Source organism: Bufo gargarizans, chromosome 1 (genome assembly GCF_014858855.1).
Source record: "Bufo gargarizans isolate SCDJY-AF-19 chromosome 1, ASM1485885v1, whole genome shotgun sequence".
Lineage (NCBI taxonomy): Eukaryota > Metazoa > Chordata > Amphibia > Anura > Bufonidae > Bufo > Bufo gargarizans.
The window spans coordinates 79,142,017-79,156,846 of record NC_058080.1 but is presented as its reverse complement, the minus strand read 5'-3'; the positions used below and the strand labels follow the sequence as shown (position 1 = coordinate 79,156,846).

At 41.5% G+C, this 14,830-nt stretch overlaps 1 protein-coding gene across 2 annotated transcripts in view; it reads left to right on the top strand.

Annotated features, from left to right (window-relative positions):
- Positions 1 to 3,150, top strand: part of LOC122930396 (protein sel-1 homolog 3-like) — an 85,111-nt gene extending 81,961 nt beyond the window's left edge. Inside the window, exon 24 of one of the 2 annotated variants that reach the window (XM_044283806.1) lies at positions 2,762 to 3,150. In XM_044283806.1, the coding sequence (XP_044139741.1) occupies positions 2,762 to 2,922 (161 nt within the window). In that variant the 3' untranslated portion in view covers positions 2,923 to 3,150. Of the gene's footprint in view, positions 1 to 1,285; positions 1,461 to 2,761 lie in introns of those variants that run through there. The other variant, XM_044283889.1, reaches the window with a different exon arrangement.
- Positions 3,151 to 14,830: the final 11,680 nt, after the last annotated feature.

The following is a 14,830-nucleotide window of genomic DNA, read 5'->3' as shown; positions in this document are numbered from 1 at the left end:
GTATGCAGTTTATAGCATTTGTTAGTGTTACATCACATGGGATTTATGATCCAGTTAGATTTCAGAAGAAAATTAGTGACATACACTAGATTTGGCGACCGGACGTTTCGGCCTATCAAGGCCTTCCTCAGCGGTCTATTATCTAAGATGAAACAATATGGATTCAATAAGTGACTGAATATACGTGAAATAATAAAATTAAGATAGTGCATAATCAAACAAATCAGTAGAAAGTTAAATAACTGAATCAAGATATGTGCATAATCGACAGGAAAGTACACGACATCCATTGCATAAAACTGAATATAAATCAGAGGTTATGGTGTGGCAAGTTATGGCATAGGCAGGTATGGTGGGAAGCTAAATGGCGCTGGATCACAGACACATGTCCGTGTGCGCGCCATTTTAAAATGTATGGGATCCCGGGAGCGCTGGTCATGTGATCCGGACATCCCGCGACGCCGGCGGCACTGACATGCATTTCACCTGACGCAGAAGCCGGAGCCAGATGACACACAGGTGGAATGCACATCAGCGTCGCCAGCGTCGTGGGATGTCCGGATCACGTGACCAGCGCTCCCGGGATCCCATACATTTTAAAATGGCGCCATTGAATACAAGCAGTCACACTAAGGTAAATTATTTTTATATTAGCCACCTGTGGATGACCTCATGCACCATTACCAATGATGTCCAGTCTACCCTACACAGCCATAAAGGTGATTACCATCCCTCCTATACTTTCACCATAGAAGCCCCACCAGGAACTGGGATTTAGCTTCCCACCATACCTGTCTATACCATAACTTGCCACACCATAACCTCTGATTTATATTCAGTTTTATGCATTGGATGTCGTGTACTTTCCTGTCGATTATGCACATATCTTGATTCAGTTATTTAACTTTCTATTGATTTGTTTGATTATGTACTTTCTTAATTTTATTGTTTCACGTATATCCAGTCACTTATTGTATCCATATTGTTTCATCTTAGATAATAGAACGCTGAGGAAGGCCTTGATAGGCAGAAACGTCCGGTCGCCAAATCTAGTGTATGTCACTAATTTTCTTCTGAAATGTAACTGGATCATAAATCCCATGTGATGTAACACTAACAAATGCTATAAACTGCAGACAAAAGAAGCCGTGTGCCGCAATTCTCTATTATTTGGCTCTATTTTTCTTTGACCCACCATGCAGATGTGAAAAAGGTTTGCTGGTCTCAAAAAACCTCTTTGATGTGAATTGAGTTTTTAATTTTTACATCCGTTTTGTTTTTCGAGGTCGCCATGATTTTACCTAGATGGCACTGAATGTAGACCTGCCCAGCAAAAGTAAATATTTGAAGTGGCTTCATCTATCTTCTGCTAGGATTTTAGTCTCTGCGTTATTTGCACTTTAGTCAGTGTTGACGGCTGGTAAACCTCATTCTACTAGTGTTTGGTCACTCTGCCAACACGAAAAGTAGTGGAGATGATAAAGAGAAAGCAGGAGGTCACTGCCATGCCGAATGTAGTATTCTAGTAGTCTCAGGTCAGCTCTGCTACCTGCATCTGTCCTTATAGAGAACACAAATATTATTATTATTTATTTATAATACTATAATAATGCCATATATGTACAGAAATGTGCTCCTATTCCCAGCAACCAGATGAATTGTTACATTAACCTTTTATACAGATATTTTCCGTCCTATATGGGGTGCTACTACACAATTACAGAAACTTACTAGAATATACCAGAACATCATATACATAACAATTCGCTTCTATAATGGTATTCATAATAACATTCCCTTTTAGCTGCACCATCATAATACACCTGCAGGGCAATGGGAAATTCTAGATTCCTTTTTATTGCCCTAGGAATCCTTAAAGAGAGTCTGTCACCAGGAAATTTACAGCCTTGTAGGGCTAGATCAACTGAATGCATATCATAACACAGAAATAATGCTCCCCTAGTCCATTCCTACTAAGCCCTGCTGGATCTGTTTGAGGTCAGTCAAGTCTCACATAAAATATCACAATCAGGAAAAATCTGAATCGCGCTGCTCAAGTGGTATTAGATGGTGACAGGAATCAGATGACAAGTCTCACTTACAGGAATCCACTTTAAGACACAGTTCACACGATGATATCATATTCATTATTCCCAAACAACTGATTAAAACTGACACATCAAACAGATGAAAACCACACGGATGGCGGCTGGAACAAATGCCCTACTCGAGTTACACAAACTGCTGTTTCCAGGGGCCTTGAGTTTTTCTTAAGAATTTGGATGAGCACACCTGGATTAAGAAATAAATGTAATAATACCTTTCACTTAACAATCCATCACTTCATTCTGGAGAAAAAAAACTTTTAATCCATATGCAAATGAGCAGTTAAGTGCACTGAGGGCGGGCCCAAACCACTATGTGCTCTCATGCTCCTCCTGCTTCCTCTGCTAGCCCCCTCTCTTTCCTTCCTGATTGGCAGGGCAGGTTTCAGTATATTTATCTTGCCTGACCCTGAAACCCAAGATGGAGAGGGAGGGTCTGACAGAGGTAAGTTGATTGCTATTCAACAGATATATTAAAACGTTGGTATTTTGTACCCACGACGAGCCTACATGTTGGAGACCTTGCATGTTTTCTTCTTTTTGGTGAGTTGAGCTCTCCCAGCATCAACTGTACATAACCAGAGCCCAGTTCATATGTACAAAATGTATATACTAAAATTAAAATATGAGTTATTCTATCATTTTCTTTTTTCCAGATAATATTTTGCAGTCCAGAAGAGTACAAAATGTCCACAGTTCTCCACGACCAGAAGGCAATCCCAATGCTACTCCAAGACCCGAGCAAACCGAAGCTTCTGTAGGCAACAGTTTTGCACCACCCCACTCAGACACTAGAAATATGGGCCTGAACAGATGATACCCAGTGTCCAGAACTGGCCAGAAGGTGATGACATCTACCACTGCCACTTAGGCTGGATTCACACTTCCGTGTTTTGGATGTATTATATGTCCGCACCACAGCCCAACCATGGCTCGGTGGACTCTCGGTGGACAATGTAAAGTGCAGCACTTCTACTTCATCATTGCTGTGTGAATATGAAGGAATATTTTGGATTCATTTAGAAGGAAATTGACAAAGAAAAATTGCAGGCAATTTTCTGGATATGTATGAGAATAAAAATGTTATATCTCATGGTTTTTATTTTATTATTATTGTTATTATTAGGATGGTATAAGATGAAATAATGTTGCCTTCTGGGTTCTTAAAGGGGTCATACAGTTTTTACATATTGATGACTTATCTTCAGGGTAGGTCATCAATATCAGATCAGGAGGGGGAGGCGGTTCCAAGAGACTCTCTTGACTATGTGCTATAGGACATGGTAGGGTTTTCTAGCCAGCACCCTCATCATATGACATGGCCAGGCATGATGTAGTGAACACTGAGTGGCCCTGTCAATCACAATGTTGAGGGCATGACCAGAGAAGGCTGGCAGAGGCTCTAGGAGTAGGGGCAATACCCCCATTGCTCCTAGAGTTTAATTTGCATAAAATAAGAGTTCTCTTTTCACAAAAACGGAGGCACATAGAAAGAAGGGACAATGACTGCTATCTTCAGCTGACATTAGCATGTGTCTAAAGTCAACCAGTTTAATAATGATGTTCCTGATGAGAAGCCCTTTAAATTGCGACCATGTGGAAACTGAAGGTATGTAAACAGAAGACTGAAGCTCGACACTCAATTTCAACTTAACACTCAGGTAGATTGGTGCCACACCATGGGTATTGCTGTAGTAATCGCGTATATATGCTGCTTAGTTAAACTGAAAGACCCCCCGCCCAAAAAAATTAATAATTAAATTGCGACTGTATGGAAACTGAATATACAAAAATGGACAGTTAAAGCTTGACGATCAATTTAAACTTAACACACACAGGTAGATTGCTGCCACACCATAGATATTGCTGCAGTAATCATGTACAGTACAGACCAAAAGTTTGGACACACCTTCTCATTCAAAGAGTTTTCTTCATTTTCATGACTATGAAGGCATCAAAACTATAAATTAACAAATGTGTAATTATATACATAACAAACAAGTGTGAAACAACTGAAAATATGTCATATTCTAGGTTCTTCAAAGTAGCCACCTTTTGCTTTGATTACTGCTTTGCACACTCTTGGCATTCACTTGATGAGCTTCAAGAGGTAGTCACCTGAAATGGTCTTCCAACAGTCTTGAAGGAGTTCCCAGAGATGCTTAGCACTTGTTGGCCCTTTTGCCTTCACTCTGCGGTCCAGCTCACCCCAAACCATCTCGATTGGGTTCAGGTCCGGTGACTGTGGAGGCCAGGTCATCTGGCGCAGCACCCCATCATTCTCCTTCATGGTCAAATAGCCCTTACTTTCAAAGTTTTCCCAATTTTTCGGCTGACTGACTGACCTTCATTTCTCAAAGTAATGATGGACACACGTTTTTCTTTACTTATCTGCTTTTTTCTTGCCATAATACAAATTCTAACAGTCTATTCAGTAGGACTATCAGCTGTGTATCCACCTGACTTCTCCTCAACACAACCGATGGTCCCAACCCCATTTATAAGGCAAGAAATCCCACTTATTAAACCTGACAGGGCACACCTGTGAAGTGAAGACCATTTCAGGTGACTACCTCTTGAAGCTCATCAAGAGAATGTCAAGAGTGTGCAAAGCAGTAATCAAAGCAAAAGGTGGCTACTTTGAAGAACCTAGAATATGACATATTTTAAGTTGTTTCACACTTGTTTGTTATGTATATAATTCCACATGTGTTAATTAATAGTTTTGATGCCTTCAGTGTGAATCTACAATTTTCATAGTCATGAAAATAAAGAAAACTCTTTGAATGAGAAGGTGTGTCCAAACTTTTGGTCTGTACTGTATATTTGCTGCTTAATTCAATTGAAATAACCCCCCAAAAAATTACTTTTGGATGGTGACTGTGTGGACTGTGGCTTGAAGCTCAATTTCAACTTAATATACTCAGGTAGATTATACAGTTGCAAGAAAAAGTATGTGAACCCTTTGGAATGATATGGATTTCTGCACAAATTGGTAATAAAATGTGATCTGATCTTCATCTAAGTCACAACAATAGACAATCACAGTCTGCTTAAACTAATAACACACAAAGAATTAAATGTTACCTTGTTTTTATTGAACCCATCATGTAAACATTCACAGTGCAGGTGGAAAAAGTATGTGAACCCTTGGATTTAATAACTGGTTGAGCCTCCTTTGGCAGCAATAACTTCAACCAGACGTTTCCTGTAGTTGCAGATCAGACGTGCACAACGGTCATGAGTAATTCTTGACCATTCCTCTTTACAGAACTGTTTCAGTTCAGCAATATTCTTGGGATGTCTGGTGTGAATCGCTTTCTTGAGGTCATGCCACAGCAGCTCAATCGGGTTGAGGTCAGGACTCTGACTGGGCCACTCCAGAAGGAGTATTTTCTTCTGTTTAAGCCATTCTGTTGTTGATTTACTTCTATGCTTTGGGTCGTTGTCCTGTTACAACACCCATCTTCTGTTGAGCTTCAGCTGGTGGAAATATGGCCTTACGTTCTCCTGCAAAATGTCTTGATAAGTCAGTACATGTCCAGTATAGGTCCCCCTGTGTGGTTCTGAGAGAGACAGCAGTGACATTGCTGTGCTCTGTGCTTTACTGTTTAATTACATTAGATAGTTAGTTAGTTAGTTAGCTTATACAGTGGGGCAAAAAAGTATTTAGTCAGCCACCAATTGTACAAGTTCTCCCACCTAAAAAGATGAGAGATGCCTGTAATTTTCATCATAGTTATACCTCAACTATAAGAGACATAATGAGAGAAAAAAAAAATCCAGAAAATCATATTGTCTGATTTTTTAAGAATTTATTTGCAAATTATGGTGGAAAATAAGTATTTGGTCAATAACAAAAGTTAATCTCAATACTTTGTTATATACCCTTTGTTGGCAATGACAGAGGTGAAACGTTTTCTGTAAGTCTTCACAAGGTTTTCACACACTGTTGCTGGAATTTTGGCCCATTCCTCCATGCAGATCTCCTCTAGAGCAGTGATGTTTGGGGGCTGTCGCTGGGCAACATGGACTTTCAACTCCCTTTCAAAGGTTTTCTATGGGGTTGAGATCCGGAGACTGACTAGGCCACTCCAGGACCTTGAAATGCTTCTTATGAAGCCACTCCTTCGTTGCCCGGGCGGTGTGTTTGGGATCATTGTCATGCTGAAAGACCCAGCCACATTTCATCTTCAATGTCCTTGCTGATGGAAGAAGGTTTTCACTCAAAATCTCACGATACATGGCCCCATTCATTCTTTCCTTTACACAGATCAGTCGTCCTGGTCCCTTTGCAGAAAAACAGCCCCAAAGCATGATGTTTCCACTCCCATGCTTCACAGTAGGTATGGTGTTCTTTGGATGTAAGGCTACTTTCACACTAGCGTTCGGGCGGATCTGTTCTGAACGGATCCGCTCATAATAATGCAGATGGAGGCTCCGTTCAGAACGGATCCGTCTGCATTAAAATGGCAAAAAAAAAGCTAAGTGTGAAAATAGCCTCGGACGGATCCGTCCAGACTTTCAATGTAAAGTCAATGGGGGACGGATCCGCTTGAAGATTGAGCCACATTGTGGCATCTTCAAACGGATCCGTCCCCATTGACTTACATTGTAAGTCTGGACGGATCCGCACGGATCCGCACGCCTCCGCACGGCCAGGCGGACACCCGAACGCTGCAAGCAGCGTTCAGCTGTCCGCCTGTCCGTGCGGAGGCGAGCGGAGCGGAGGCTGAACGCCGCCAGACTGATGCAGTCTGAGCGGATCCGCTCCATTCAGACTGCATCAGGGCTGGACGGCTGCGTTCGGGTCCGCTCGTGAGCTCCTTCAAACGGAGCTCACGAGCGGACCAGCGAACGCTAGTGTGAAAGGAGCCTTACTCGGCATTCTTTCTCCTCCAAATATGAGTTGAGTTTTTACCAAAAAGTTCTACTTTGGTTTCATCTGACCATATGACATTCTCCCAATCCTCTTCTGGATCATCCAAATGCTCTCTAGCAAACTTCAGACGGGCCCGGACATGTACTGGCTTAGGCAGGGGGACACGTCTGGCACTGCTAGAATTTAAGTCCCTGGCGGCGTAGTGTGTTACTGATGGTAGCCTTTGTTACTTTGGCCCCAGCTCTCTGCAGGTCATTAACTAGGTTCCCCCGTGTGGTTCTCGGATTTTTGGTCACCGGTCTTGTGATCATTTTGACCCCACGGGGTGAGATCTTGCGTGGAGCCCCAGATCGAGGGAGATTATCAGTGGTCTTGTATGTCGTCCATTTTCTAATAATTGCTGCTTGCCTATGCAGATTCAGTCTTCCCAGCCTGGGGCAGGTCTACAATTTTGTTTCTGGTGTCCTTGGTCTTGGCCATAGTGGAGTTTGGAGTGTGACTGTTTGAGGTTGTGGACAGGTGTCTTTTTAACAATAACAAGTTCAAACAGGTGCCATTAATACAGGTAACGCGTGGAGGACAGAGGAGACTCTTGAAGAAGTTACAGCTCTGTGAGAGACAGAAATCTTGCTTGTTTGTAGGTGACCAAATACTTATTTTACCGAGGAATTTACCAATAATTTAATTAGAAATCCTACAATGTGATTTCCTGTATTCTTTCCACCCATTCTGTCTCTCATAGTTGAAGTATACCTATGATGACAATTACAGGCCTCTCTCATCTTTTTAAGTGGGAGAACTTGCACAATTGGTGGCTGACTAAATACTTTTTTGCCCCACTGTATATATAATACAGATAGTTATTGGGAGATAGTCAGTGTAGGTTATATCCTGATATAGTGTAGCTGATAGGTTCCAGTGCAGGGTGTTAGATAGTGTGATATGTTCTGCTGTCCATACATACATGCTACAGACATAGTGCTGTGATGTCACAAGTTCACAACAATACTTAGTGCATCTGTAAAGAACAAATCAAGGCAACTGGACTTACTGTAGATTTCTTGAAAACGTTTCACTCGTTCTTCCAACAAGCTTTCTCAATTCTGAATTCAGAATTGAGAAAGCTCGTTGGAAGAACTAGTGAAACGTTTTCAAGAAATCTACAGTAAGTCCAATTGCCTTGATTTATTCTTTACAGATATACCATGACCTGGATAAATGAGAACCTTCACAGACAATACTTAGTGCACCAATCAGTAATATGTAGTCAGACCTGCTAAAATGTGAAGTTGCACGTATTGTGCCAAAATATCTGCATCATTAATTGCTGATTTGCGCAATCACCAATATATTGGAGCACTCTATAGGCATATAAAGCTATTGTAATGTTCTGCTCTGACAACCATTTTCTCCAGTCTTAGGAAACTTCTAGCAGCTTGAAAAATGTAGCTATAGTGACCCACGTCTGTATTGTGCACGCAATACGCGCATATTACATTGCCGATTTTTGCAATCAAGAAAATAATCGAGAATTTGAGAATGACGAATAATCGCCCAAATATTTTCAAAATATTGAGAATTCGAATATTGCCCCTGCCGCTTATCACTACTGGTGACACACCTCTCCTGTTACTTCATACAATATCTGCAAGTTCAGGTCTTGCAAATCTATGCTTCCTTCTAGAATTACAAATACACACGATATTTCACTACAAAGAGATTATCGGAGAGTCTGTCCTCCCTGTTTGCTCCCATTGTATGGACCAACTTCATTGACAAAGGCTCAGGAAGGGATAAAAGGACTGCTAAGCCATGGAGACACCCTGGGAAAAGGCATTTGTTAATTAGCATGCAGAAGATAAGGTCACTGGATGCAAGTTTATGTTTGGGGACAAACATGGATTAAAAGGGGAAATGTTTACTAATAATATGAGATTGTAAATGGAGGTAACAGGGAAAATGGATATGGGAACCTGCCCTGGTCAGTACATAAACCTCTGGCCTTTGGCTGCTTCTATCTGCTATGTATCTTTTATCTGGGAGATTGCAATATACAGCATCACCCCTAAGCTGGTCACCCCCTCTATTTATTAGCTTATGGTGCTGTTTGATGCTTACTGCTTGCTAGTTTCGAACATAAGCTCAGCAATTAATTAGAACTCAGCATAGGGTTAAAAACGTGAATGTGATTTATCCCAGGATGTACGTTTTATGGGTTTTAAAGGGAATGTGTCACAGAATATTTTTTCTGCTAATTAAAACTGGATCCTTTGTATTTCTAATCCGTTTTTAGATTTTGCAGATTTTTTTCTTGAACATAATCATGGAGACGGCCATCTTGTCTGAGCTGTTCTTAGGCCTCCTGCATATGACCGTATTTTGGGTCCTTGTTCAATCCACATTGCTGTTTGACACCACCATAAATTTAGCACATGAACTGCTACTTTTTAACACATGGACATATTTTTAAGATGCCCCTTAAAGGAAATTTGTCTCCTCCCTACCAAACTGTTTTGCATAAACACATAGCTTTGCCACTGCTTTGTCCTTGTCCAAGCAGCCAGAAAGGAGCAGAGCTTGGGTGATAGAAGAGCAATGGTGAGGACCTCATTGCACCAAAGGCCTCATTTTCACATTAAGAAAAAGTATCAAAACTCGAGAACGGAGCTTCAGATCGTGAAAAGAAAAATGGAGTCTTAATCAGGTGAATCTCAGCTATGTTTCTATGAGAACAGTTGGATAGGGAGGTCGCTGGTGAGGGATTCCCGATAAGTTTTCCCCTTTTGATAAATCAGCCCCTAAGTGACTAATCACACTACAACATGCAGTCAACGCAAAGGAGAAACTTAGATTAGTGCTATTCCTAAATAGTCTCCTGCTGTTCTAGATTTATCAGTGAATGTCTACAGCATGATGTAGATATACGAGACCAAAAGGATGTACAAGGGCATATATAATAGAGGAACTGGCCCAGTGGGAACACAGGAAAATAGCTACAAGGTCAGCCTGGGTGAAATTTAGGAATTTTATAAATTAACTTCCCCAATCCCTTCCCTCTCCGCCACCTCTCTTCCCTTCTCTGTTTTCATCTACAGGAAGACTAAAATACAAATAGACAATTGGCGCAAGCTCAATTCCATTTACCCCACCCCACACATACTCCTTCCCCTGTTTGGATTCATTCCTTTGTCTGATTTGAATAGTTGAGAATTTATGATGAGGTGCACGCCTTGTCATGATTTAGGAGCATCCCCCAGCAGACAGTGCTCCTAAACACATTGGTGACATATCGCTAGGATATACCCCCAAGGCCAGACAGGAACAGGTCTCATCTCTGGGACCCGCTCCTACCTGTCTCTAGAACAGGGCTCTCAGAGCGAAGGAGAGCAGCCTGCGCATGCGCAGAGAGCTCTCCATTCACTTATATGGGAGTTCTGAAAGGAGCCAAGGGAGCGTGTTTTGCTATTTCCTGAACTGCCTTAGAAGTGAATGAAGAGCAGACAGTGCAAGTGTGGCCATCTCTCCATTTACCTTTAAGGGAGTTCAGGCCAGCGCTATATTCGGCACTCCCATAGAATTAAAAGGATGGTGGCTGTGCTTGCACGTGAGCCGTGTCAGGAGTTAGGTGTGGGTCCTATCTGAGATTGGCGGCATATCCAAGCGATAGGCCACCAATGTGTGAGATGGGCCAAACCCTTTAAGTAGCAGAGGATTTCTGAAGAAGTAGATGCACCATAAATGTGCCAGATTGCACCAATTTTACTGAATGTTGGCACAGTTTACAGCAATGTCTACAGGCACTGAGATTAGTAAATGTAGACATTTATGTTTCTACAGGGTACAATCACATTTTAATGGGATACACCTATCAATTTTTTTTGTCATATATTAACCTATACCTGAATTCTATGTAATTTTTTAAAATAAAAAATGGGTAGATGGTTTCTGGACATAATTATTTTACAGCATTAAGTGGCATCAATCAAATTTATACTTAATAGGACAATCCTTTAACCTATATTTATTACTGTAATGAAAACAACAAGGGTGTTCACTGAGAAATGGAAATTATTTATGTAATAAGATTGTCAGTGATTCATAATTGCTCATAAATTAATCATACCACCATTATCATTATTAGGATGAAGCCAAACCTGTAGCAACATAGCATGTCTTCCCGTGAAGAAAATTCTTAGTTAATTTTGCATATCAGAAATTGTTGAATGGTTGAATAGTGAATGGACTTCTGCTGGCACGGTGGTCTAGCATTAGCATGAATCCGGCAGGCTGCTCCCCCGCCCGAACAGCCTGCCGGAAAAGGCTACCGCTAGTGTGAAAGTACTCTAACAAGATACAGGTTCCATGTCCAGCAAACTGTGCATCCACTGCCAGACTTGGAGCTAGCTACCCGCTTCAGCAAGAGCTGGCAAACTCGAGCTGCAACAACCCTATAATTGGTGCCCTGCCTACAGCAAAATAACCACCCCAATAAGGGCGCTCACACTTAGGAACCTAACTAGTTAACCTTTTAGTAGTTCCTGTGGGTGATGTGGAATCTTTACAGTTGAACCCAGCACTGGCATTTCCTTTTCACTTTCTTTTTTTATCATGTCCCTCTTGGATCATGAAGATCCAGTCAGGGCTGATGGCTGTACTATACTTTGCAATGCTCTTGCATTGCAAAGTATAATACTATTAGATGCCCTGTAGGTGGCAACAGCGGACGCTTTTGCAAAGCGTCCGGTTGCCATGGTAACCATCGGGCGCTGCCATCATGGGGTATCTATGGGGTTACAGCAGAGTGTCAGCATAGAGCGGACACTCGCTGCTGATGGCGGCGGATCAGGAATGGAGCCGCCGCCATCACACACAGCAGGGGAACCGGGGGTAGCGCTGGAAAGGTGGGGAGGCACGGCCGCCAACATTGAGGGAGGCTGGGGCAGGAGGGGCGGGGAGAATGAATGGGGCGGGGAGGGGGCGTATATTGGACAAGGATAGTACAGTTCTATTAGAGGCCAGCTGTTCTGTTCTGCAAAACTCTGAATGCACACGGACAGACATTATCAGTAATTTTTGTGAATCAGTTTTTTGCGGACCGCAAAATACATACGGTCATGTGCATGAGCCCTAAAATTAGAATTTAAACATCAAAAAATATAAAAAGATGGAAGTGATAATTAAGTCCTTCCATTTACCTGACAGGTGCTGGCAGGTAAAGCATACAGTCGAGTAATCGTACTAGCGAGAGTTTAAAAACAGTCAAAGCCAAAACAGTATCTAATAGCAATAAAAGAAACAAGCCAAGTTGGAACCATGAGAGTCAAAGGTACAGAGATGCAAGGAGAACCGTGACTAAACAGTTTGAGGTCAAACAGCAGCAAGCAAGAATACTCATAAAATACAGTAACTCAGCACAGATAAGAACCAGGATAAAACTTCAGGCACAGTCCCACATTAGGATTTAAGTAGAACACAACTCTGATTGATTCGTTCTCAAACCAAGCTGCTTCTCTTCTCCAGAACAGGTGATCTTGTCAGTTTACACCCTCTCCTATCTTTTTGCCTGGCTTCTGGAGCAGAGACTGTTGCTGTGACATTTTTTGTTGGTGGAATTTTGGAGCGGAAACAGAGGTTTATGCCTCTCATTAATTTCAAAGGGAGGCATCACTGAAGATCTCGGAGTGGCAGTTTAAAGCCGAGGCCGCACCGAGAAGGAACATGATGCAGTCGTCAAAAAACACGATGTAAAAAGACCTATACAGTTATGTATTTTAAAGTGATGCATTGTTAAAAGTAAGATACAATGACAGTGTGTCAGAAAAACTTAAATAGACTCACCTGGTTGACCTGCCTTTTTTCGCAAACAATTAAACAGATCCTGTGTATAATTTTGCAGTAATGTCCAGGGCATATAGGACGACTTATCCAGGGTCAAGTTAATGGGCAATGTTAAAATTCCCATGCAATAGTTTGAGTCCCAGATTGAGGCTTTTATTAAAAGCCAATCATAAAGAATAGAGGGAATCCAGCATGAAGGTACATAGCGGGCAGAGTATAAGGAAAATCCAAGGAGAATCCAGGTGAACCAGGGTTGCCCAGGGTAACTACTGAAGGATTTTTACTTTATTGAAATTTATTAGATACAGTATCTGTATAGTACGTCGCATCCAAGGGATTTAGGCGTGTGATACTAATGGGTATTTTCCAATGCATGCAGAGAAGGCCTCAATCTATAAATTTTTTCCAGTGCCAAGTTAAAGATGCCAATTCTGAGTTTGGAACTTTTACATCTTCAGGGCAAGTAGTGCATCCTGGAAATTGTAAGATACTCATCAGAAATCCTGCTTTTGAAGAACAAGAGAAGATAGTCCATTACTTTAGCTCGTTTTAGGGCAAACAACGCAAATATGAGAACTTATGTACTATGTTATATTTAACATGTTGATCATTATTGAGCAGTGCTCACCATTGACAATAAGACACATTACAATTCTAACTAAATGAATAGCTATACGGAAAGGACATGAGGGTCAACATCTAGGTCAAAATGGCACATACAGCAGGGCTGATGGATTAGTCTTGTGGTAGATGAAACCTTGGATGTATGCATGGTGGAAACATTCACAAGGCGGTAAAGGCACCGAAATGATCATACAAACATCTGCACCTATATATAGTATATTTATACCACATGTCATAAATGTGATAGAATGTTATTGCATCCGATGCATCATGGATATGCTGAATGTGCTTTGTTGAAACATTGAGGTTGGCCCTAAGATGTAAACTTTACCACCATATGGATCAGTGATGTAGGAGATCATTTTTTGTGAGGCTCCTTAACAAGGATAGGAAACTACACAATTTATACAGAGCACATGAAAAATACTGATGCCTATGAACCTTGCTCTTGGCAAAGTCTTGACAAATATAGTGAGTGGAAAGGAGAACAAATGAGTAGATCCTTAACCACATCAAGCTTAATGTTCAACTTCAAGTGCAACTAACCAGCCTGAAGTTATAAATTTATAAGCATGCTATAAGATTACCAAGGTCATTAGCGAAAACAGTCATGTCTGAAAGAGTTGAAGAAAACATATGAAGATTATTCAACGAGATATTTTGTCAATCAACTGGTAGAACATTTTTACTAATATTACGTATTGTGCTAATTTTCTTCTTCTGTGAGTGAAAAAAATGCTGTTTAAATGCTGCCCAAGCTTGTATCAACTTTCTTCTGAAGGTGTCTGAAATTGGAGGTGCTGGTATCTTAGTCATGTACAATGGGACATGCTCACTTGCAGTCTACTATACTCATAGCTGCCAAAGTGTACAACAACTAAAAGGAAAAACGGTCACAAACATCTGTATAGTGCAATACAAGTATTGGTAGCCTTGCCATATTATATACACCAGAGGCCAAATTGTAGAGCCCACTTAAAGAGGTTCAGCTCTGAGCCCTTACCTATCCCCATTTTCACTGAGGCAGCCCCTCTGATATGAACATCGGAGCATTTCATGCTCCGATGCATTCCCTTGCCCTGCTCCGTATTGTGCAGGGCAAGGGCGGTTTGTTTATATTTTTTATACTGCTAGGCGGAGGCTTCCACCTAGCAGTGTCCACGGTGACGTCACTGATGGGCAGGCTTTAGGCCTCTTTCACACGGGCGTCATGTTTTTGGCCCGGATAAGATGCGGGTGCGTTGCGAGAAAATGCATGATTTTTCCGCGCGAGCGCAAAATATTGTAATATGCGTGAGAAAAATCGCCATGTTTGGTACCCAAACCCGAACTTCTTCACAGAAGTTCGGGTTTGGGATCGGGGTTGTGTAGATTGTATTAT